This window comes from Schistocerca americana, chromosome X (genome assembly GCF_021461395.2).
Source record: "Schistocerca americana isolate TAMUIC-IGC-003095 chromosome X, iqSchAmer2.1, whole genome shotgun sequence".
NCBI classification, from domain to species: Eukaryota; Metazoa; Arthropoda; class Insecta; order Orthoptera; family Acrididae; genus Schistocerca; species Schistocerca americana.
Window position 1 is genome coordinate 851,624,338 of NC_060130.1, and position 23,073 is coordinate 851,647,410.

General features: G+C 42.3%; 1 protein-coding gene across 1 annotated transcript in view; it reads right to left on the reverse strand.

The window, feature by feature from the left end:
• LOC124556566 overlaps positions 1-23,073 on the reverse strand; it is a 259,489-nt gene that overhangs the window by 206,477 nt on the left and 29,939 nt on the right. The window contains exon 2 of the mRNA XM_047130521.1: positions 5,504-5,632. Coding sequence (XP_046986477.1) covers positions 5,504-5,629 — 126 coding nt within the window. The 5' untranslated portion in view covers positions 5,630-5,632. The remainder of the gene's footprint in view (positions 1-5,503; positions 5,633-23,073) is intronic.

The following is a 23,073-nucleotide window of genomic DNA, read 5'->3' on the forward strand; positions in this document are numbered from 1 at the left end:
CAAAAAGTCATAGCCTAGACCTAGTGATTCTAACTGCTTTAAATGTTCTTTTAAGATACCAGATAGTGTTGTGTCATTTAGCTCAAAAAGCGTCAAAAAATTGTCATGGGGTTTTCCATTCCTTTTAACAAGGTTCTAAAGTATACAATCAAAGCGTTTTTGTTTGAAAGAGAAGTGGCTTCATCCAAAAGAAGTGAAAATTTGGAGTCACTCTTTATTAAATTATTTATTAGATCTGGTCAGAAATATCAAGCGCTATATTAGAGCAAAGAACATCTGAATGTAGTATCCGGGCCATATCCAAACCATTTTTAATTTGGAGATCAATTTCTGTCTCAAACTCATAAAATCATCTATTTAACTTTGCTTGCTTATAAGCTGTGCGAAATACACTCTCAGTAACAACTTCTTGTTCCTTTACCATGGAAGCAACTGAGTTCTGAATATGATGTTTTTCTGCGTTAGTCTGGATTTTGTTCACTAAACCATGAGCTTGAGACTTTCGGTGATCAAATAGTTTTTTCTGAAGAGGCGTTAGTTGATCTTTTTTATTTGTCCCATATGAGCTTACAGTTCCTAAAACCCATTGCTCACTCAGTTTTAAATCTTTCCTTTTTTCAGCATCTAGTGTAGATACACTTCTACAAACTTGGTAACCTAGCTTTTTTTTAATAATTAACCACGGGTTTTTAGCTTTATAATCTGTACATTGTTCGATAGACCAACAATCTGGCTTTTCGTCATCATTACAATTATCATTACTGTCTATAGATGTTTTGTCCGTATCCATATCAGCCAACTTACAGATATTTTCATTTAGCGATGACGTCTTAGGAGAAAGATCATCTGCCTTGTTGTTTGCATCTTCTTCTCCAGCTGCAGTTGCTCACTAACTTTTTGTCTTTTAGGTTTAAAGACGTCACTAATTTTTGTGGAGGTATACATAACCATTAAACTCTCATGTCCACTCACAGTCACAATATGTAAATAAACACTATGAACAAACCAAAACAATGCTGTTGGTTCTGAGCAGAACAACAACTGAACTGCAAGCGACTGACGTACATTGAGTGAGTGAGTAATATTGTTGAATGAGAATTCCGAAAGTGCCTGTTGGATTGTTTGTTTGCCTCTCTGTGAGGCAGCGATGGCTAAAAAGGTAAATTGATACAAATTGAAAAAGACATAGACATGACCTGTCTGAATCATGGACTACGAAGACTGAATTCACAAACAGACATGCAGATACGCAATTATAACTAGAGAACCACTTATGCGATTTACAGGTTTCTTTGTTTAACTCACAGATATAGGCATTTACTATCTATCAGTATATATTTAGCTACGTTAGGTAGCACAAGAAATAAGCTGTGGCTATAATTGTAAGTCAAGTCGCAAGAAAGTGGGCTGCCGTCATGCTCTCTTGCAGTATGCTGCTTAAACTATTAGAGCAAAATCATTTGCTTTAGTAATGAATTGTAGACTTCAAAAAGAACCACAAAAAGTTGGCGAGAGGATGTGTTTGTCTTTCACAGTTGAGTCACAGTCACACTTTTTCTACTTTGTAGGTGCTGAAACAGGCGACTTCAGAAGACAAAAGAAATCATCATTTTCGTTCAACCGTAATCTTTCATTTAGGCACATCTTTTTGAGCTCTACAATCTGGTACTACATAACTTGATGTAGTTCTTATGGACTACGTAACGTATTTCAAGAGAGCACGCTGGTGGAAAACATTTTTACTTCATATAACTGATGAAATTTAAACGGCTGAACAGACTTTCAGAAATATAGCTAAGAGCCATCCAGATTAAACCAGCTTTCAAATAAAAGTACAGCTTTAAAATCTGAACTTTCGTTTGAGAACTATGTTGGGGCAGACAGACAGAGTTACCGGTCAAACATATACACCTCCATTCTGCATTCGGAGTTCAAATTTGCCCCCTGTGGGAGCGTCAACCATGTTCTAACAACAGTGCGGGCAGATAAAGTGCCGTGGACAAAAGGGACATATCAGCTCGAAAGGCTACCAACTTTTAGTCATTCATGCTCCATACCCACATTTGATTAGCAGCTATGACATAAATTACGACACGGAATAAAATGATTTCGGGAGGTTCACATTCAAACACGGCTTACGTTATTTATTTCTCATTCACACACATAACATGAGATGTTGCCTTGCCACTACACAAATCTGTTCAGCAGGGAACGTAGCAGGCAAAACCATAGAGATGTCAGGGTACACCACATCTCACTTCAGAAATGTGTCAAACACACCCAGGAACAGGCGGCAGAAAACCACAGGTTCTATTGAGTATTTTGGTCCAAAGGAGAAGTCAAGGCTGATCCAAGGATGAATGTGTATTGCATAGCTGAGCAGCAGTTTTTAGCACCTGATCTGCAGGGGAGGTACACTAGTCTCCTGAAGTAGGCTGTTCACAGGGCTGGTCCGAAAGGCTCCTGTCACAAGTCTGACTGCACAATGGTGTATCGGGTCCAGCATCTGCAATGCTGAAGACAATGCGGTGCCACATGCCAGGCTCCCATAATCAAGATGCGATCAGACTTTTGTAGAAATGCAAAAAGTATAGAGTGGCCTTCATACCACTGTGCAGGTACGATTAATAGAAGGACAACTATCTATGAAAACAGTAACTTCTTTATTCAAAAGACAGTGAGAAGTAATCTGTTAGTGAACTCCATTTAATTTTCATTCTAAGTAGAAAGGTGTTCAGTTGTGAAAGACTTAATATATGCATAGTAACTAAATTTGCTATGGACCATATAGATATTTCATGTCAGATAGGAATTTGTTTGAAAAGTAATATTAAACCTATGTCCAATTTAAGATTCTACAGTGAATATTAATAGAAACGTTATTGAGACCATTTATTTTTACTAAGTCCTCAAGGCAATAGTATGTTTTGTTATCTGTTATATTTACGTAAATAGTTTGTTCTAATCTGTTAGCTCCAACCTTAACGTGAACATACTGCATTCAGGTGCCAGAGTTCATTGCACTCGTGTGGCAAAGTATAGGTTGTGTTTGTCCGTTAAAGTTAATCATACCTATTTTCTTGAACAAGAATGTCAATCATTCTCTTGCCTAATTAGGCTGGCAACTGTTTTCCTTTATCCTTTGAACAGTGTGGATAGGTTAAACATTGTTCAACACTGTTTAAATATTTACGTACTTCTGATTTTCATTTCCGATAAGCCACCTCCATTAGGTATATCATGGTCAACACAACTAAAATCCTTTCAGAGGGTAACACTGCTCTGCTTATTCATACTATAATTACTGGAATAAAAATTTCATGATACAGGGTGTTTCAAAAATGACCGGTATATTTGAAACTGCAATAAAAACTAAACGAGCAGAAATAGAAATACACCGTTTGTTGCAATATGCTTGGGACAATAGTACATTTTCAGGCGGACAAACTTTCGAAATTACAGTAGTTGCAATTTTCAACAACAGATGGCGCTGCAAGTGATGCGAAAGATATAGAAGACAACGCAGTCTGTGGGTGCGCCATTCTGTACGCCGTCTTTCTGCTGTAAGCGTGTGCTGTTCACAACGTGCAAATGTGCTGTGGACAACATGGTTTATTCCTTAGAACAGAGTATTTTTCTGGTGTTGGAATTCCACCGCCTAGAACACAGTTTTGTTGCAACAAGACGAAGTTTTCAACGGAGGTTTAATGTAACCGAAGGACCGAAAAGCGATACAATAAAGGATCTGTTTGAAAAATTTCAACGGACTGGGAACATGACGGATGAACGTGCTGGAAAGGTAGGGCAACCGCATACGGCAACCACAGAGGGCAATGCGCAGCTAGTGCAGCAGGTGATCCAACAGCGGCCTCGGGTTTCCGTTTGCCGTGTTGCAGCTGCGGTCCAAATGACACCAACGTCCACGTATCGTCTCATGCGCCAGAGTTTACACCTCTATCCACACAAAATTCAAACGCGGCAACCCCTCAGCGCCACTACCAATGCTGCACGAGAGACATTCGCTAACGATATGGTGCACAGGATTGATGACGGCGATATGCATGTGGGCAGCATTTGGTTTACTGACGAAGCTTATTTTTACCTGGACGGCTTCGTCAATAAACAGAACTGGCGCATATGGGGAACCAAAAAGCCCCATGTTGCAGTCCCATCATCCCTGCATCCTCAAAAAGTACTGGTCTGGGCCGCCATTTCTTCCAAAGGAATCATTGACCCATTTTTCAGATCCGAAACGAATACTGCATCTCGCTATCTGGACATTCTTCGTGAATTTGTGGCGGTACAAACTGCCTTAGATGACACTGCGAACACCTCGTGGTTTATGCAAGATGGTGCCCGGCCACATCGCACGGCCGACGTCTTTAATTTCTTGAATGAATATTTCGATGATCGTGTGATTGCTTTGGGCTATCCGAAACATACAGGAGGCGGCGTGGATTGGCCTCCCTATTCGCCAGACATGAACCCCTGTGACTTCTTTCTGTGGGGACACTTGAAAGACCAGGTGTACCGCCAGAATCCAGAAACAATTGAACAGCTGAAGCAGTACATCTCATCTGCATGTGAAGCCATTCCACCAGACACGTTGTCAAAGGTTTCGGGTAATTTCATTCAGAGACTACGCCATATTATTGCTACGCATGGTGGATATACGGAAAATATCGTACTATAGAGTTTCCCAGACCGCAGCGCCATCTGTTGTTGACAATTGTAACTACTGAAATTTCGAAAGTTTGTCTGCCTGAAAATGTACTGCTGTCCCAAGCATATTGCAACAAACGGTGTATTTCTATCGCTGCTCGTTTAGTTTTTATTGCCGTTTCAAATATACCGGTCATTTTTGAAACACCCTGTACGAACTTCCTCCAGCTTTGAGGTTATGGTATAGCAGTAGCGGACAGTAGTGTTATAAACTACCAAGTCAATCCCAAAAAGGGGACTATATAATTAATAATGTAAGTTGTAGAAGTCCAGAGGGTATGGGAGCTAGTGTCCAAAACTCAGACCAGATTCAAGCACAAAAGCACAATCTCCACCAAGAAGACCATCTAGCAGAAAGGTAGAGAGGGGAAAAGAGAGAACAGGAGAAATAGACTTGCAACACGGAAAGGAAGGTAGTACTACAAGAGCTGGGACCCTGTCTTGGCCAAGCATGTACTCACGAAAGTGATGTGAGCCCCCTGGAGCAGAACTACTTTCCTTGCTCCCCTTTTTAACTCACAGGCATTTGGCCTTTACTGCCCAAAGGACTGTAATATTCTTTGCAGTTGCTTGGCATCTGAACCATCACAGACCTGACCATCATGCTTGGGGTGCAGAGTGATATACAATACACCAGGGAACAGGTAATCTTTGTAGGAGGTCACAAAACTTTTCAATGGTCACACGCTCCACAGCCAGCCAGTTGACTGTACTTATATTACCCACCACCACCACCACCACCACCACCACCACCACCACCACCACCACCACCACCACCTACCTGTTCTGAAACTGCTCTAAATAAACAAGATCCATCTCTTGCTGTGTGCTTGCGATAAAATCCATGTGACTCCAGCCACTGGTCCATTGGATCAGAATTCTTTGCACAGAACTTACGACGTGCCATGATCTGCAATAAAATAGACTGGATGTTATTTCCTATAGGGTGAGTTGAGGAAATATATTTCTAATCCCATCCCTCTCCCCTTCCCCTGCCCCCTGATACACTAAGCTATCAAGCAATGGAAAATGGCATTCTATCAATACTCTCAAAAAGAAACTGACAAATCTTCTGTCCTTAAACTCTCTCTAACAACACACACAAACCACTGCAGGATGTCAGTGCTCTGTATTCTTCTGGAAAACAGATGCAGTGGCATATCAGCTCTTAAAATAATTTGGCCCCCAACAAGGACACTGGTGTTGCCCTGTCAGTCCATTTTCCACAACACTGGCATGGTTGTTCCAGGGACCAGTCTAACAGTTAGAGCGAATCATTCCTGATTAAAAACCAACTTACCTGTTTACAGGAAACTATCCCACTGTTCTCTGATTCATGTCTAGTGCATGACACACTACATTCTCCGAGCCACACAACACCTTTGTTCAGCAGAAATACATTTGATGAAACATTGAGAATAAATTCTAAAAGGTGGCTACACACATTCTGATGGAAGATTTGTGATACAAGTGTCTGGCATAGCCAGTGCAAGTGGGACACCATTGGACACTTGAGGTAAGAAAGATTCTGGTCTGCATTGTAAAACATGGCTGATCCTGCCCACACCGCAGTTTATTATATACCGCCTCCTGAAATCCTCTTCACAGCTGAGAAATTATGCTAGGAAGCCCTTTCCATAGGAGCAGGATTTCCTGAGGATAAGTTAATAACAAGGTAATTCTTCCCTAGAACAATTCCCTGCACAGTGGCAGTATTTCAGTTGTTGTTGTTGTGGTCTTCAGTCCAGAGACTGGTTTGATGCAGCTCTGCACGCTACTCTATCCTGTGCAAGCTTCTTCACCTCCCAGGACCTACAGCAACCTACATCCTTCTGAATTTGCTTAGTGTATTCATCTCTGCCTCCCTCTATGATTTTTACCCTCCACGCTGCCCTCCAGTACTAAATTGGTGATCCCCTGATGCCTCAGAATATGCCCTACCAACCGATCCGTCCTAGTCAAGTTGTGCCACAAATTTCTCTTCTCTCCAATTCTATTGCATCCCTCCTCATTAGTTATGTGATCTACCCATCTAATCTTCAGCAGTCTTCTGTAGCACCACACTTCCAAAGCTTCTATTCTCTTCTTGCCTAAACTATTTATCGCTCATGTTTCACTTCCATACATGACTACACTCCATACAAATACTTTCAGAAACGACTTCCTGACACTTAAATCAATACTCGATGTTAACAAATTTCTTTTCTTCAGAAACGCTTTCCTTGCCATTGCCAGTCTACATTTTATATCCTCTCTACTTCGACCATCATCAGTTATTTTGCTTCCCAAATAGCAAAACTCCTTTACTACTTTAAGTGTCTCATTTCCTAATCTAATTCTCACAGCATCACCCAGTTTAATTCGACTACATTCCATTATCCTCATTTTGCTTTTGTTGATGTTCATCTTATATCCTCCTTTCAAGACACTGTCCATTCTGTTCAGCTGCTCTTCCAGGTCCTTTGCTGTCTCTGACAGAATTACAATGTCACCGGCATACATCAAAGTTTTTATTTCTTCTCCACGGATTTTAATACCTACTGTGAATTTTTCTTTTGTTTCCTTTACCGGTTGCTCAATATACAGATTGAATAACATCGGGTAGAGGCTACAACCCTGTCTCACTCCCTAACGACTGCTTCACTTTCGTGCCCCTTCACTCTTATAACTGACACCTGGTTTCTGTACAAATTTTAAATAGCCTTTCGCTCCCTGTATTTTACCCCTGCCACCTTCAGAATTTGAAAGAGTATTTCAGTCAACATTGTCACATATGATCTTCATCTACCTCCTCTTCCATTTCCATAATATTGTCCTCAAAAACATCGCCCTTGTATAGACCCTCTATATACTCCTTCCACCTTTCTGCTTTCCCTTCTTTGCTTAGAACTGGGTTTCCATCTGAGCTCTTGATATTCATGCAAGTGGTTCTCATTCCTCCAAAGGTGTCTACATTTCCTGTAGGCAGAATCTGTCTTACCCCTAGCGATATGCGCCTCTAAATCCTTACATTTGACCTCTAGCCATCCCTGCTTAGCCATTTTGCGCTTCCTGTCGATCTCATTTTTGAGACGTTTGTATTCCTTTTTGCCTGCGTCATTTACTGCATTTTTATATTTTCTCCTTTCATCAATTAAATTCAATATCTCTTCTGTTAACCAAGGATTTCTATTAGCTCTCATCTTTTTACCTACTTGATCCTCTGCTACCTTCACCATTTCGTCTCTCAAAGCTACCCATTCTTCTTCTACTGTATTTCTTTCCCCCATTCCTGTCAATTGTTCCCTTATGCTCTCCCTGAAACTCTCTACAACCTCTGGTTCTTTCAGTTTATCCATGTCCCATCTCCTTAAATTCCCACCTTTTTGCAATTTCTTCAGTTTTAATCTACAATTCATAACCAATAGATTGTGGTCAGAGTCCACATCTGCCCCTGGAAATCTCTTACAATTTAAAATCTGGTTCCTGAATCTCTGTCTTACCATTATATAATCTATCTGATACCTTCCAGTATCTCCAGGCCCCTTCCATGTATTCAACCTTCTTTTATGATTCTTGAACCAAGTGTTAGCCATGATTAAGTTATGTTCTGTGCAAAATTCTACCAGGCGGCTTCCTCTTTCATTTCTTATCCCCATTCCATATTCACCTACTATGTTTCCTTCTCTTCCTTTTCCTGCTATCGAATTCCAGTCACCCATGACTATTATATTTTCATCTCCCTTCACTATCTGAATAATTTCTTTTACCTCATCATACATTTCGTCAATCTCTTTGTCATCTGCAGGGCCTGTTGGCATATAAACTTGTACTACTGTGGTAGGTGTGGGCTTTGTATCTATCTTGGCCACAATAATGCGTTCACTACACTGTTTGTAGTAGCTTACCTGCACTCCTATTTTTTTTTTTTTTTTACTCATTATTAAACCTACTCCTGCATTACCCCTATTTGATTTTGTATTTATAAACCTGTATTCACCTGACCAAAAGTCTTGTTCCTCCTGCCACCGAACTTCACTAATTCCCACTATATCTAACTTTAACCTATCCATTTCCCTTTTTAAATTTTCTAACCTACCTGACTGATTAAGGGATCTGGCATTCCACACTCCGACCCGTAGAACGCCAGTTTTCTTTCTCCTGATAACAACGTCCTCTTGAGTAATCCCCGCCCGGAGATCCGAATGAGGGACTGTTTTACCTCCGGAATATTCTACCCCAAGAGGATGCCATCATCATTTAACCATACAGTAAAGCTGCATGCCCTCGGGAAAAATTATGGCTGTAGTTTCCCCTTGCATTCAGCTGTCCGCAGTACCAGCACAGCAAGGCCATTTTGGTTAGTGTTACAAGGCCAGATCAGTCAATCATCCAGACTGTTACCCCTGCAACTACTGAAAAGGCTGCTGCCCTCTTCAGGAACCACACGTTTGCCTGGCCTCTCAACAGATACCCTTCTGTTGTAATTGCACCTACGGTATGCCTATCTGTATTGCTGAGGCACGCAAGCCTCCCCACCAACGGCAAGGTCCATGGTTCATGGATAAAAAGCTGATCAGAAGGCTCAGGAAGCTTATTTCATCAAAATACAATGGGAATAAGTGGAACAACCATAGCGTTTAAGGCCAATCTCTGCTGGCACATTTGGCAAAAAGTCTATAACACAGACAACTTTAACAACAAATATGTTTGTGAACAACTCCTTCAAAGACTGACAGTTACTTTCCACTAAAACACTGAAAGCAAACATGCAGCATTAAATAAACAATCAGTCTAGGTAACTAATGGCATTATAATATCATGCAGGAGAAAACAGGAGCCGTATCTCAACATGAAAGAGTGTCACACCAGTTACAGAATTTTGCTGCAGACAATACTCCAAACTGCTGAAGAATGTCATCAGACATGCTAAATGAATTCAATATACCATGGAAAGAGAGATCTCTTTGTTTTAATTTTTTGCTATTGTCAGTTATAAATTAAGTATCAGGGCAGAAGGTGGGCACTCAACATACTGCTTTTGTGAGGAAGAATTAACTGAACTATGAGAGTTCAGAACAATATTACATGACCACTTCATTTCAATAGTTAGAAAGCTGAACCAAAATTTTATTGGCGCAAGGTGTATACCCAAGTTCCAAGCCAATTATGCCATATGGAGCTACGAGGAAAGAAGTGAGAGAAATTTGCATGAAGATTTTACATACATACATACATAAATCCTTGTTCCACAGATAACGAATACAACATTTCATGATGATGTGGAATGTGTCACTTTAACATAAGTTTTCTTTACACAATTAATTTTTTTTTTTTTTTTTTTTTTTTTTTTTTTTTTTTTTTTTTTTTTTTTTTTTTTTTTTTACAGCTACTACTTCATATCTAAGAATTCATCTATTGAGTAGGAGGAGTTGTCATTCAGAAATTATTTCAATTTGTTTTTAAATGTTGGTTGGCTATCTGTCAGACTTTTAATACTATATGGCAAATGACCGAAGATTTTTGTGGCAGCATAATTCACTCTTTTCTGTGCCAAATTGAATCCAGAATAGTGAAGATCATCCTTTCTTCTAGTGTTGTAGCTATGCACTTTGCTGTTATTTTTGAATTGGGATGGGTTCTCAATCACAAATTTCGTAAGTGAATATATGTATTGTGAAGGTACTGTGAATATCCAGAGTTCCTTAATAAATGTCTGCAAGGTGACCTTGGACCGGCTCCAACTATTATTCTGATTACACACTTTCGTGTAATGAATATTTTCTCTCTTAATGGCGAATTGCCCCAAAATATGATGACATATGAAAACAGTGAATGAAAATAGGCAAAGTAGGCTAATTTACTGATTTGTTTATCACCAAAATTTACAAAAACCATACGAGCGTAAGAATCTAAACTTAACTGTTTCAGCAGATTATTGACATGCTTCTTCCAATTCAATTTCTCATCAATGCACACACCCAGTATTCTGCCTTAACAACAAACCTCTGTTCATAGTCTATATTTATCAATGGTGTTATGCCATTTACTGTACAGAATTGTATAAACTGGGTTTTCTCAAAATTTAGCGAGGAAACATTTGCAGAGAAACACTTAAGAATTTTCTGAAAGACATTATTTACAATTTCCTCAGCTGATTCTTGCTTGTTGGGTACTTTTATCATTATCAAAAAGAACTTGCTTTGCATCTTCATGAATAGAGAGTGGAGAGTACACACACACACACACACACACACACACACACACACACACACACACACACACACACACACACACACACCAGGTTCCAAGAGTTCCGAAACCTGAACAGAAAATTGGAACAGAGATCAACATAAACATCATTTCCACCCTTTTTACTGCACATGAAAACCACACACTGCATGTTGTACCACCATACAGAAAGACCTTCAGAGGTAATGGTCCAGATTGCTGTACACACCAGTACCTCTAATACCCAGTAGCATGTCCTCTTGCAATCATGCATGCCTGTGTTCATTGTTGCATACTATCCACAAGTTCATTAAGCCACTGTTGGTCCAGATTGTCCTACTCCTGAACAGCGATTCAGTGTAGATCCCTCAGCATGGTTGGTGGGTCACGTCGTCCATCAACAGCCCTTTCAATCTATCCCAGGCATGTTCGATAGGGTTCATGTCTGGAGAACATGCTGGCCACTCTGGTTGAACGATATTGTTATCCTGAAGGAAGTCATTCACAAGATGTGCATGAAGTGGATGCGAATTGTCATCCATGAAGACGAATGCCTCACCAATAAGCTGCCGATATGTTTGCAGTATTGGTCGGAGGATGGCATTCATGTATCATACAGCCATTATGTCACCTTCCATGACCACCAGCAGTGTACGTAGGCCCCACATAATGCCACCCCAAAACAGCAGAGAACCTCCACCTTGCTGCACTCACTGGACAGTGTGTCTAAGGCGTTCGGCCTGACCGGGTTGCCTCCAGACACGTCTCCGATGATTGTCAGGTTAAAGGCACATGCGACACTCATCACTGAAGATAATGTGATGCCAATCCTGAGTGGTCCATTCAGCACATTGTTGGGCCCATCTGTACTGCGCTGCATGGTGTCACAGTTGCAAAGATGGACCTCACCATGGTCGTCGGGAGTGAAGTTGCGCATCATGCAGCCTATTGCGCACAATTTGAGTCATAACACGATGTCCTGTGACTGCACGAAAAGCTTTATTCAACATGGTGGCGTTGCTGTCAGGGTTCCTCCGACCCATGATCCGTACATAGCGGTCATCCACTGCAGTAGTAGCCTTTGGGCGGCCTGAGCGAGGTGTGTCATCGACAGTTCCTGTCTCTCTCTGTATCTCCTCCATGTCCGGACAACATCGTTTTGGTTCACTCTGAGACGCCTGGACACTTCTGTTGTTGAGAGACCTTCCTGGCACAAAGTAACAATGTGGATGCGATCGAACCACGGTATTGACCATCTAGGCATGGTCAAACTACAGACAACACGAGCCATGTACCTCCTTCCTAGTGGAATGACGAACTGATCGGCTGTCGGACCCCATCCGTCTTATAGGCGCAGCTGATGCATGGTGGTTTACATCTTTGCGCATGTTTAATGACATCTCTGAACAGTCAAAGGGACTGTGTCTGTGATACAATATCCACAGTCAACGTCTATCTTCTGGAGGTTTAGGAATCGGGATGATGCAAAACTTTTTTTTTTTATGTGTATATTAAGAACAATAAGGGACTGAAGACTGAACCCTGTGGGACACTATTCTTGATACCTCCCCCGTTAGAAGACTCTGCTGATTTTTACAGACTATCTGTACTGTTAACTTCAACCTTCTGCATTCTTCCAGTTAAGTACGAATTAAACCATTTGTGCAGTGTCCCACTCATATCACAATACTTAAGCTTATCTAGAAGAATTTCATGATTCACACAATCAAAAGCCTTTGAGATATCACAAAATATTCTAATGGGCTATGTTCGGTTATTCAATGCATTTAATATTTTATCAGTTAAAGCATATATAGCATTTTCTGTTGAAAAGCCTTCCTGAAAACCAAATTCACGTTTTGTTAGTATTTCATTTTTACAAATATGTGATGCTAATCTTGGATACATTACTTTTTCAAGAATTTTGGATAAAGCTGTTGGAAGTGAGACTGGTCAGTAGTTGTTAACATCAGACCTATTCTCTTTCTCATGCAATGATTTAACAATAGCATATTTCAGTCTATCTGGAAAAATACCCTGTTTCAGTGAGCTACTACATATGTGGCCGAGAATCCTGCTTATCTATTGGGAGCAAGCTTTTAGTACTCTGTTGGAAATGACATTAATTCCATGTGAGCATTTACTTTTGAGTAAATTTATTATTTTCCTAATTTCATTAGGAGAGGTGGGTTGAATTTCAGTTTTATCAAATTCAATAGGTAATGCCTCTTCCATTTACTGCCTTGCTTTTCTAATGAATAGCTGGATCATATTTTCTCTACAACACTTACATTATTATTAAAAATGTTTTCTTATTCTGACTTATTGTTGAACTTTTCATTGTGTTTGATAGAAATACAGTCTTTCTGTGCTCTCAGTTGCCCTGTTTCCCTTTTAACAACATTCCAAATTGTTTTAATTTTATTATCAGATGTGCTAATCTCGGACCTAATGCACATACTTTTAGTCTTTGTAATAACTTTTCGTAATACAGTGCAGTAGTTTTTATAATGTTTTACTGTTTCTGGGTCAGTACTACTACTAGCTCCAAGATACGTTTCCCTCTTCTGTTTACAAGATATTTTTATCCCTTTAGTAAGCCATGGCTTTTTACATGGTTTCATACAATTATATTTCACTGTATTCTTAGGGAAACAGTTTTCAAATATACTCACAAAGGTATCATGAAATAGGTTAAATTTTAAATTAGCATCATGTTCCCTGTACACCTCATCCCAGTCAAACTGTTGAAAGCTCTCCCTAAAATTTTTTTGAATTGTTAAAATGTTAATTGAATGCACTATTTTTGGAGGATTGTTTTGCATTACTGTATGGAGCTATATCATATACTGTAACTGGCTGTGCATCATTATCAGATAGACCATTCTTAACTGGAAAAGTTTATTTGATTAAATTTATCTTGGTCTATTAAAAAATTATCCATCAGTGTGCTGCTTTCCTGCACAACTCAAGTAGGAAAATCAGTAACTGATGTCAAATTGAAAGAACCATGTAATACTTCAAGGTCAAGCTTTCTATTTTACTCTTTTAGAAAATCTACATTGAAATCCCCACAAACAATAATTTGCTTTCCTTTGATAGATAGCACAACAAAGAATCCAAGTTTTTTTCAAAAATAGTTCAAAATTTCCCAATGGGGACCTATATACAGCTATAATATAAAAGTGCCATTATTTAGTTTAAGCTCACCACTCATGCTTCTATATGTTGCTCTATGCAAAATTTTTTAGTTTCCAAATTGTTCTCACTCTGGCAGATTTTAACATATATGGCAACTACTCCTCTCTCCATAGTGTCTCTACTTACATGTGCTGAAAGCTTATATCCACCTACATTTACAATTTTCATACCTGTGACTATACGATGTTCAGACAGGCATAGTACATCTATTCCACCCTCAGTTTCTAAATCTTCTGAACAAACAAGAAGCTCATCTACTTTGTTTTTTAATCCCCTGATATTCTTATGCAATATACTAACATTATTTTTCAATGTGCTTTTATGTAAATCTTGTGATATTTTAACATCTCTAATACCTGCCTGTCTGAACTTCTCATTAAGGTCAATCTAAATGAAGCTGTCCAATAAAAATTAAGTTGGTTGGTTGCTTGACCATTTTTATATATTTTAATTGTTTTATATGTGATTGTCCTATAATTGAGAAGTTCAAAACAGTTTTTTAAAAAATTTTACCTTTCACCTTTACTGAATGGCAGTCATTTTCGTTTGTTGGCGTGCGATGTTGTTTCACTTTAGAGACATTAGCAAAAATATGAATATCTCTGCACTGGGTTAAGTTACAACATTGCAATTGACATGATTGTTTTTAGAAAAGTGTTATCTAAAATATTGTCTCTTACACAAAATACCCTAAATTCAAAAATAACCAGTCAAAATGACCTCCAAAGTTTGGTATCCAAATTTTCAAAAATCCACTTTTTAGGCCCAAAAATAACAAACAAGGAGTGATTTATGAGGGTCTATTTTTTTCCTATAGTTAGATATCATACACTACTAGCCTCATAAAGAGCAAGAACACTTACAAATGTTTCCTTAATTTTTTATGAATTTTTGAAATCTAAAAATTTTCAGTTATTGTAAAGTTTGGGGTTAGTTATCTTAGGTGGGACTGAATATAAAAATATGATTTTTGCACAGTTTGTACACCTATGTGATAGCAACGTACTGTAAAAATTTCAACACTGATATCTGACTATGAACGAAGATAGGAATTTTTGAAAATGAGGAGACAATTCACATTACTCTACAGCTGATCTTATGGCTGTTGCCTATTCATGTGTGATATTAGCAGGATATAATCAATTATTATTGAAGTAAGGTACTGAATTTCATACAAAAAGTGGAAACATCACTGAAATTAACAATTATATTATGCTGACATACTTAAAATAAATATTTTCAATTAGCATCCTTTGATATGCAACTGTTCCTAAACCCGGTGGTGAATGTTAAGAACACTTATTTCTTCAGACAGCTTCTGTGACACAGAATACGAGCTCCCAGTTGCTGTGGTAAGTTCAAGCACTGAAAGTTTCCTTAAAACATTTTTCCACTGGTATCCAAGCTTAGTCACTAGTAGATTTCTTGAATGATGTTGGACCAGAAGGGTGGTAAAAATGCACAAAAACATCATTATTTTCCAATCTTATTCTTTCAATCTCTGCAAGCCACAACTGTCCATCATACACACATGCCACTATGTCATTCAACATTAAAGACATATGTAATTACACTGACACAATAATCCTCACAAATTTTGGTTTCTGATGTTGCATAGCATCGAACTAAGTTTTCTGCAATGCCAAGGAACTTGTGGAAATGTCTTGTTCCCTTTATTGCTATACAGTTTTCAAATCTGGTTTGAAGTGTTGTTATCATATGCAAAACCACTTCTTTCTTGATCAAAAAATAGGTGATGCCTTTAATATTATCCTCCCAAAAGACATACATGTCCTGTACTGTGAGAATTTGTTCTGTGGTTGGTCTTTGTGGGCTGGCTTTACTTCACATTTTGTTATACCTCCTACTCCATCACATGCATTTTTACCGTGGCAAGACGCAAAAAAGGAACCATTCAGCATCCAACACAAAGTCTACTTTGTGGTTTCACAGATTTTAAAAATTCTTTTTGTTCTTCTACTGACTACCACTTCCATCTGAAAAGTATATCAGCTTCTCTACCTTGAGAAAATTTTCTTTTATGTAATTTATTACATACTTTTGAAACACATGTACAGCCAAAGTGTTATTGTATTGTATTGTATTGTATTGTATATTTATTGGCCCTGTGAATCACACACTGTACAGGGGTACATAATGATATAGGACAAGTCAAATAATTTGGAATAAAGTTTAACAGAAAAACTGTTGTATGGTTTTCAGTATATAGCAATATAACTAACACATGGGAATAACATTTCACAAATACACAAATAAATTTTATACGCACACATTTCATACTTTCGGCCTTGATTATACAAACACACACATGTATGTGATAGACCACATACAATACACAGATAAATCTACATGTACACATTTCTTATTTTGGACTTAATTGTGTAAACTATTTAAATTTTTCACATATTTACATTGTAGATAAATATTCATCAACACTATAGTAGCAATTCTGTAGCAAGTAGTCACTCACTGCAGTTTTGAATTTGTGCATGCCAGTTATTGCCTTAATTTTTTTAGGTAGTCTGTTATACAGTTTTTTTCCTGCTTGCAAGGGACCTTTTTGTTTTAATGTTGTATGTGAAAACTGCATATGTAAATCTTTATTATTCCTTGTGTTGTATGAATGGATATTTTGGTTTTTTGGAGCACTCTTGCTATTTTCATCTACGATTTTCCTTACAAACATTGTTTCGAGGATATATAGGCATGGTAATGGAAGAATATGAAGCTTTTTAAATGAGGGTTTGCATGAAGATCAAGGTGCTGAGCATTCCATGGCTCTTATAAATCTTTTTTGTGCAATAAAACAGCTTTTCCTGGGTGGTGAATTTCCCCAGCAAATTAAACCATATCTTAGTAGTGATTCTGCTTGGGCATAGTACACATTTTTTATGGCTTGCATTGATGCCCATCCAGCAAGAATTTTTATGCTATAACAAATGGTATTTAATTTACTACATAGGAGTTGTGTGTGTTTCTGCCATCTTAGGTCATCTTGGATCCAAACTCCCAAAAATTTTGCGCTATTTACAATTTCACGTCTTTTGCCTAACAGTTCTATGGTTGCAGTTAAAGGCTGTTTATTTTGCACTGTGTGTAGATGCATAGTGTTTGTTTTGTGTGTGTTTATTATTAAGTTGTTCATTGCGAACCATTCTTTTTTTTTTTTTTTTTTTTTTTTTTTTTTTTTTTTTTTTTTGTGGTTTTCGGGCGCACAACTTCAATGGTCATTAGCGCCCTGACTACTCTAAGAATGCACCGCGAGGCACAAGTTGACAACAACAACTAAAAGGGAAAACACAATAAAAGACAGACTGACAGGCATAGGATTAAAAAACATCATCAAATGTCCTTAGCGAGGTGTGTCAAATTGATAAAACAAAGAACACGAGCAGCTGCTCGTGGGTCATCCGCTAAAATGGCATCGAAAGTATTAGGCAGGTTAAGATCGAGGCGCAGTGTGTTAAGATCAGGACAGGACATTAAAATGTGTCTAACCGTCAGCAAGTGCCCACATGGGCAGAACGGCGCCGGCGCAGCCGTCAGCAGATGGCGATGGCTGAACCGGCAGTGTCCAATTCTTAACCTTGCTAAAACGACCTCCTCCCGCCGAGAAGGGCGTGAGGAGGACGTCCAAGCCACGGGAAGAGGTTTTAAGGCCCGAAGCTTGTTGTCGGTAAGTGCAGCCCAATCGGCACGCCACAGCGACACAACGCGCCGACAAATGACCCTGCTAAAATCGGACGAAGGGACACAACAAGAAGCTGTCCGAGGCTGGAGGACCGCAGCCTTGGCCGCGGCATCTGCAGCTTCGTTCCCAGGGATACCGACATGGCCAGGAACCCACATAAAGCTAACCGGCGTACCGACGTCCACCAGCTGCTGAAGAGAGCGTTGGATCCGGTGTACGAAAGGGTGAACCGGGTACGGATCACTGAGGCTCTGGATGGCGCTCAGGGAATCTGAGCAGATGACATAAGCAGAATGTCGGTGGCGGCAGATGTAAAGAACAGCCTGGTAGAGGGCAAAGAACTCAGCTGTGAAGACCGAACAATGGCCATGGAGCCGGTATTGGAAACTTTGTGCCCCGACAATAAAGGAACACCCGACCCCGTCATTGGTCTTAGAGCCATCTGTATAAATGAAAGTCATGTTGTTGAACTTCGAACGAAGTTCCAAAAAACGGGAGTGGTAGACCGAACCGGGGGTGACCTCTTTTGGGAGCGAGCTGAGGTCGAGGTGAACGCGGACCTGAGCCTGGAGCCAAGGTGGCGTGCGGCTCTCGCCCACTCGAAAGGTTGCAGGGAGTGAAAAATGAAGGTGTTGAAGGAGGCGACGAAAGCGAACTCCAGGGGGTAGCAAGGCAGAGACATACAACCCGTATTGAAGGTCAAGAGAGTCGTCAAAAAAGGAACGATAAGACGGATGGTCGGGCATTGACAGTAGCCGACAGGCATACCGACAAAGCAGTATATCGCGCCGGTAGGTGAGTGGCAATTCGCCAGCGTCAGCATGAAGACTCTCTACGGGACTGGTATAAAATGCTCCGATCGCAAGTCGTAAACCCCGATGTTGTATGGAGTTGAGGCGGCGTAAGATGGATGGCCGTGCAGAGGAGTATACGAAGCTCCCATAATCCAGCTTGGAGCGGACGATCGACCGATATAGACGAAGTAGGACGGTTCGATCCGCTCCCCACGACATACCACTGAGAACACGGAGGACATTTAAAGAACGGGTACAACGGGCGGCCAAATATGACACATGTGGAGACCAGCTAAGTTTCCTGTCAAAGGTAAGGCCTAAAAATTTGATTGTCTCCACGAGTGGGAGAGCAACGGGACCGAGTCGTAAGGACGGTGGGAGAAACTCTTTGTAGCGCCAGAAGTTAATACAGACCGTCTTCTCGGCAGAAAAACGGAAGCCATTGGCGACACTCCAGGAGTAAAGACGGTCAAGAGAACGCTGAAGACAGCGCTCCAGGACACGTGCACACTGCGCGCTGCAATAGATGGTAAAATCGTCCACGAAAAGGGAGCCTGATACATCAGCTGGGAGGCAATCCATTATTGGATTGATCGCGATGGCGAAGAGAGCGACGCTCAAAACTGAGCCCTGTGGCACCCCATTCTCCTGGCGAAAGGTGTCGGACAGGACAGAACCCACACGTACCCGAAACTGTCGATCCATTAAAAAGGAATGAATAAAAAGAGGGAGGCGACCGCGAAAGCCCCATGTATGCATGGTGCGGAGAATGCCCGCCCTCCAACAGGTGTCGTAAGCCTTCTCCAAATCAAAGAACACAGCCGCGGTCGGGCGCTTCCGCAAGAAGTTATTCATAATGAAGGTCGACAAGGTAACCAGATGGTCAACAGCAGAGCGGCGCCTTCGAAATCCACATTGCACATTGGTAAGTAGGCGTCGAGACTCGAGCAGCCAAACCAATCGAGAGTTAACCATTCGCTCCATCACTTTACAGACACAGCTGGTAAGCGAGATAGGTCGATAACTGGAAGGCAAGTGCTTGTCCTTCCCCGGCTTAGGAATCGGGACAACAATAGACTCGCGCCAGCATGCGGGAACATGTCCCTCAATCCAGATGCGATTGTATGTACGAAGAAGAAAACCTTTACCCGCAGGAGAAAGGTTCTTCAGCATCTGAATATGAATAGAATCAGGCCCTGGAGCGGAGGACCGTGATCGGCCAAGTGCGGTTTCGAGTTCCCGCATGGTGAATGGGGCATTATAACTTTCACAATTCGAGGAGCGGAAGTCAGGTGGCCTAGCCTCCTCTGCCTGTTTGCGGGGGAGGAAGGCAGGGTGGTAATGAGCGGAGCTCGAAACCTCGGCAAAAAAGCGGCCGAAGGCATTGGAGACAGCCTCAGGGGCCACAAGGACTTCATTCGCGACCTTCAAGCCAGAAACTGGGGAGTGGACCTTAGTGCCAGATAGCCGGCGCAGGCTACCCCAGACAACAGAAGAAGGGGTAGAACTGTTGAAGGTGCTTGTGAAAGCAGCCCAGCTGGCTTTCTTGCTTTCTTTAATAATACGACGACACTGAGCACGTAATCGTTTATAATTAATACAATTCGCCACTGTAGGGTGGCGCTTAAAGGTGCGTAAAGCACGTCGACGAGCACGTAAAGCATCTCTACATGCTGCGGTCCACCAGGGGACCGGTACGCGACGTGGAGAAGAAGTAGGGTGAGGGATGGAATATTCAGCAGCAGCGAGAATGACTTCCGTGAGGTGTGCGACCTGACGATCGCAGCTTGTGAAGGTTTGATCCTGAAAGGTAGCCCTGGAAGAGAAGAGCTCCCAGTCTGCCTTGGAGATGGTCCAACGAGAGGAGCACGGAGAGGGAGTATGCTGCAGGAGATGGATAACACACGGGAAATGGTCGCTCGAATATGTATCAGAAAGTGCATACCACTCAAACCGGCGTGCAAGTTGGGGAGTACATATAGAGAGGTCTAAATGGGAATAGGTGTGAGATGTGTCCGAAAGAAAAGTAGGGGCGCCAGTATTGAGGCAGACAAGATCGAGCTGGTTGAAAAGGTCTGCTAACAAGGAGCCCCTCGGGCAGGATGCTGGAGAGCCCCAAAGGGGATGGTGGGCATTGAAGTCTCCAGTTAACAAAAATGGTGCAGGTAGCTGAGCAATAAGTTGCATCACGTCTGCCCTGGTAACGGCAGATGACGATGGAGTGTAAACGGTACAAAAGGAAAACGTAAAAGTGGGGAGAGTAATGCGGATGGCAACTGCCTGCAGGCCGGTGTGCAACGTGATGGGATCGTAGTAAATATCATCCCGGACCAGCAACATAACCCCTCCATGAGCTGGGATACCTACCACAGGGGGTAGGTCAAAACGCACAGAGGTGTAGTGTGCCAAGGCAATTTGATCGCATGGGCGTAGCTTAGTTTCCTGGAGGGCTACGACAAGCGGACGGTGCAAGCGGAGCAGCAACTTCAAGTCCTCTCGGTTGGAGCGAATGCTGCGAATATTCCAGTGAATAAGTGCCATCGTAAGAAAAGAAAGATGAGAGAAGTGGTCACCTCGAAGGCCGCTTAGGGCCTGGCTTCGAGCGAGCACTGCCGCCGCTATCAGTAGGCGGACAGTCATCGTCCATTGGGTCTATAGGGTCATCGGCCATCTCGGGAGGATGGCCGGGAGGGGGAGCTTCCTCCGCCAGTGAACGGCCAGATGTACGGCGACCAGCGGTGCGGCCAGGCGAAACGGATGACGGCCTGGGGCGGCAGCCGCTGGGTGGCGCAAGAGAAGAAATGCGCCGTGGCGGGGAAGGAGAACTGTGCTTCCTATGCGCCTTTTTGGAAGGACGTGTAGTGGAAGTACCGGTCGAAGGCTGTGAGGTCGAGGTACGGAGGAAGTCTGCACGGGATGGTTCCTTCTTGAAGGCCCGTGCATCTGACTTCGGTGTCTTCGTTTTAGCAGAAGCTGAAGAAGGTGCTCGTGTCTGTGGGGTGATGGGAGGAAGAGGAGACGTCGACCGCGCGATCTTAGCACTGGCCGAACGGACGACCGTGGTGCTGAAGGTCAGATCGCATGTCTGGGTTGCTACCTCCCGGGTAGTCCGAGGAGAGGCGAGGACAGTACTGTATTTCCCCGCTGGGAGCAGCGTGGGCTTCCTACTAGCCAATAGCTTGCGAGCAGCCGAGGTGGACACTTTCTCTTTGACCCGAATTTCCTGGATACAGCGTTCTTCCTTATAGACAGGACAGTCGCGGGAGGATGCTGCATGGTCACCCTGACAGTTCACACAACGAGGAGACGGAGGTGGACAGTCACCCTCATGGGCATCCCTGCCACAGGTGACACATTTAGCCGCATTGGAACAAGACTGTCGAGTGTGATTGAAACGCTGACACTGGTAGCAGTGCGTGGGTGTCGGGATATAGGGGCGAACAGAAATAACCTCGTAGCCCGCCTTGATGCGCGATGGCAGCTTAACACTATCGAAGGTCAAGAAAATTGTCCGGGTCGGTACAAGGTCATTGTTGACCTTTTTCATGACCCTATGGACAGCCGTCACGCCCTGCTCAGCGAGGAATGATTGAAGCTCCTCGTCAGTCAATCCGTCGAGGGAGTCAGTATAGACCACACCACGAGACGAATTCAAAGTTCGGTGGGCCTCCACCCGGACAGGGAACGTGTACAGGAGGGTGGCCCGAAGCAGTTTTTGTGCCTGAAAGGCATTCTCAGTTTCCAGTAATAAGGTGCCGTTACGCAACCTGGTACAGGATTTGACAGATCCGGCTATGGCATCTACGCCCTTCTGAATAACGAAAGGGTTGACAGAGGAAAAATCCTTTCCGTCCTCAGTTCGAGAAACTACGAGGAACTGTGGGGCAGGCGGTAGTACTTTTGTCACTGTTGGCTGGTCACGTTTCCGTTTTTGGGTCGAAGTCGAAAGAGATGGAGTAGAATCCATTGCGGAGGAATCCCCCATGATTGCCAGCGTCTCCGATGGCGCGCTCCTTCCTTGTGGGGACCCTCTCAGAGGGCACTCCCGCCTTAGGTGAATGTTTACACCTCAGGTCACACCTCCCGAGAAACAGACGGAGGGACCAATCGGCATGGTCAGAAGGTATCAACTCAGGCAATCACCCCTCCCCGGGCCTGGCCTTTACCAGGGGGTACGCGCGTGCCTTACATGTCTACCCAGGGCGGGGACTTACGCGTTACCCCGTCACCGGCTACGCGTGCGAACGCGTGGGTCGGCCTTCAGACACGCACAGGGAGGAAGGAAGAAGAGGAAAAAGAAGAGAGAGAGGGAGAAAGAGGACAGACTGTCTCAAACGCCGAGGCGGAGACCAGAGAAGGCAAGGAGAAGAAGGCAATGAGAAAGCAAGGGGAAGAAGGCAATAAGAAGGCAAGGAGAAGAAGGCAATGAGAAGG